This window comes from Vicia villosa, linkage group LG5 (assembly GCF_029867415.1).
Source record: "Vicia villosa cultivar HV-30 ecotype Madison, WI linkage group LG5, Vvil1.0, whole genome shotgun sequence".
In the NCBI taxonomy this organism is placed as follows: domain Eukaryota; kingdom Viridiplantae; phylum Streptophyta; class Magnoliopsida; order Fabales; family Fabaceae; genus Vicia; species Vicia villosa.
Genome location: NC_081184.1, coordinates 72,823,626 through 72,826,561, shown reverse-complemented (window position 1 = coordinate 72,826,561; position 2,936 = coordinate 72,823,626). Strand labels below are relative to the sequence as shown.

The following is a 2,936-nucleotide window of genomic DNA, read 5'->3' as shown; positions in this document are numbered from 1 at the left end:
CATTGGTTTGTTTTCGGTTGGAATTTCAACTGTCTACTTTATTAACTTCCTTACTTAACACCATCTATGTCCCACCAAAAGATTCTACCCCATGTTTTCTCTTTTTCTCCATTCTTCACTCACAACTTTCGGTTATAAATCCATCAACAAAACCTCTTCTCAACCTCTTGCCAAACCCAACCACTGTATATATTATTGTTTTTCTCTACCTATAAACTTTACTTTTCTTTTTTATTAGACAAAATGGATCATTCTCTGAAATCATCAAGAGGCAAAGTAGTACCTACCACCACCACCACAACCACCAATAATCCAAATTCTCAAGAAGAAAGTGGATGGACAACTTACTTTGATGATTTCTCAAAAGGCATAGAACCAAGTTATTGTTCAGGTGGTGGCTCTTCTTTGGTTTCAGATGCTGCTTCTTATGCTGCATGGAAATTATCTCATCATCATAATCATGTTGTTTCATCCAAGTTGCCAAAGAAGCTTTGTTTCAAGAAAACAAGATCCAAAATTATTTCAGATGATGACCCTTTAGAGGACACTGCTAGCTCTCCTGTCAACAGTCCTAAGGTAATATTTCTCTCGAGTCTTAACTGAGCCGTCTTAATTTTTCAGAGGTATGTCTAGATTACAGACCATATTTTATCATAATTTAATCGTGACAATTATTTTACAAGGCTCTTTTAGTCACGGTTTAAACGTGTCAAAGTTTAGATTCTATACAGTAGTCTGCCTTACACACCTTCAAAACGGCCCCGAGTCATAACCTATGATAATCAAATACTTTTTCTAAATTTGCCTGATAATTTATGTTTTTTTTATAGTTTTTATTTTTTACTATTATTATCTGTAGGTGAGAGACTTGAGTCCAAATGAAATTGCTTCTAGGAAAATTGATGATCAACTACGAGCAGGTTCTATGGTAAACCTGAATATATTATTTATATTATATGCTTTTCATATAAAAAGATGAAACAATATTGAAGTTTGGTTGTTAATATTCCTAACCAATTATGCTATGGTTTTTGATGATCATGATTGTGTAGGGTAAAGGGTTAACATCATCTGATAATCACTCAGAGTTGCTGCAGATAGATGATAAGATTGGATTTGAATTTAATGAAAAGAATATTGATTGCATAGAATTGAAGAAAAGAGGGCTTTGCTTGGTTCCTTTGTCTTTGTTGGTTAATTATTTGGGGTGATCATGACTAATATTTTTGTCTATATCCTCTTTCTCTGTGTTCTTCTGTGTGGATCCTTTTATGGAATTGTAAAGCATGATCAATATATATTATCAGTGAATGTACACATAATTTATATATAGTTAAAATGTTCATAGATTTTGTGTTTATTATAGTTTGTTCATGAAAGATAATTTTGTTTTTCTTCCATTTTTCACCATAGTATTTATAAGTCACGATTTTTTATGATGTATTAGTCTAAATTTTATTCTAGATACATCAACTTTCTTTGATCTATGTTTTTACTTATTTTGCTAAATATAATGTAAATGGCATATGAAAGAGATTGATGTAAGTGTAATTGCATTTATCATGTCATTGTAAAACCTTTTATGTTGCGGCTAGGGACCAATATTTGAAATAAATAAATGGTCATAAACAAGGTTGGTATAAGAGCCAAACAATCAAAGTTATAACTTTAAAGTTTATTTGATGTGCATTATATGACTATGACAATATGACAAAAGTTGATATAAACATAGTATAGAATGGTACCATATGATATACATTTATCCCCATTTAGAAAAGGTGACGCTAATACATGTTCTATCCATGCTAGTGTTAAGAATATGAAGATGAGAAATGTTATTTTGACCATAAGAACTGAGATAAATTGGGTGAAAATGATGTTTGAAGTGTGGGAGAAGGTGGTAAAACACTTCACTAATTAGTTTTTAAAACCATACTTCGATAAGCCAAACTTGGACGATGTTGCATTCCATACATTTCCTTAGATGACAACTTAATGTTATCATCAGTGGCGGAACCATGACAAAAAAGTTGAGAGGGCCGACAAAATAAAATGAAAATTATAAACTTTTTTAAATTTTTTATACAATATTTAAAGGGTCATGCTAACGAGTGTCTCGGGGGCACTCTTTAAGGTTCCATATAAAGAAAATATTCTCTAAATAAATTAATCAATTCAATTTTCAATGCATTGAATACACTTTTTTTTTTAATAAAATAGACATTTTTGGTCATTAAAAAAAGTCAATTATTTCTATTTTTAATGTATTAAATACAAGTTTATTTAACAAAACATTCCTTTTTTAGACTCTTAACCAGTGCCCCCGGAGCACTCGTTAGCATTTCCCATATTTAAATTATAATTAAATATTAACAAAACAAAATATATATATATATATATATATATATATATATATATATATATATATATATATATATATATATATATATATATATATATATATATATATATATATATATATTATATTTTGTTTGTCTATTATAACACAACTCATCAACCTAACAATTTTTTAAAACAAAAAATTGTACAATTTCAGCCCTAAAATAGAACTCTAATATTAAAAATTTACACTTTAATCAAAATAAAAGTTTTAAATTAAAAATGCATAGAGAAATGAGCTGAACTTACAAATAAATAATATAAAAATAGAGATAACAGTGGCGCAAGTGGGATAGGAGAGAATAAAACAAATGTAATTGATGAGAATTGTAGATGTGAAGAGTGATTCGAAATTAAAAATGCTAGAAAGAAGTTGTAAAAGTATTACTCCTTATCCTCGAAAGAGTGCTGATTTATTTATAGAATTTTTTTTTTCAAAATAAAATTATTTTTTTATTCTTAATATAATACTAATTTATAAAATTAATATTATTTATATCATTTTCAAATTAATATCTTACCATTTATGTTAATAA

The 2,936-nt window shown here is 28.1% G+C and overlaps 1 protein-coding gene across 1 annotated transcript; it reads left to right on the top strand.

Moving 5' to 3' along the window:
* On the top strand, positions 1–1,332 carry LOC131606746 (vascular-related unknown protein 1-like). The gene is made up of 3 exons (XM_058878889.1): positions 1–576; positions 860–928; positions 1,053–1,332. Exons 1-3 carry the CDS (start codon positions 244–246, stop codon positions 1,209–1,211), a joined length of 561 nt encoding a protein of 186 aa, XP_058734872.1. The 5' UTR covers positions 1–243; the 3' UTR covers positions 1,212–1,332.
* The last annotated feature ends 1,604 nt before the right edge of the window (positions 1,333–2,936 follow it).

Coding starts and splice junctions, on each gene's coding strand:
- LOC131606746 (XM_058878889.1), top strand. CDS start 244: ATGGATCATTCTCTGAAATCATCAAGAGGCAAAGTAGTACCTACCACC. Junction 577..859: donor CTCCTGTCAACAGTCCTAAG/GTAATATTTCTC, acceptor TATTATCTGTAG/GTGAGAGACTTGAGTCCAAA. Junction 929..1,052: donor AACTACGAGCAGGTTCTATG/GTAAACCTGAAT, acceptor ATGATTGTGTAG/GGTAAAGGGTTAACATCATC.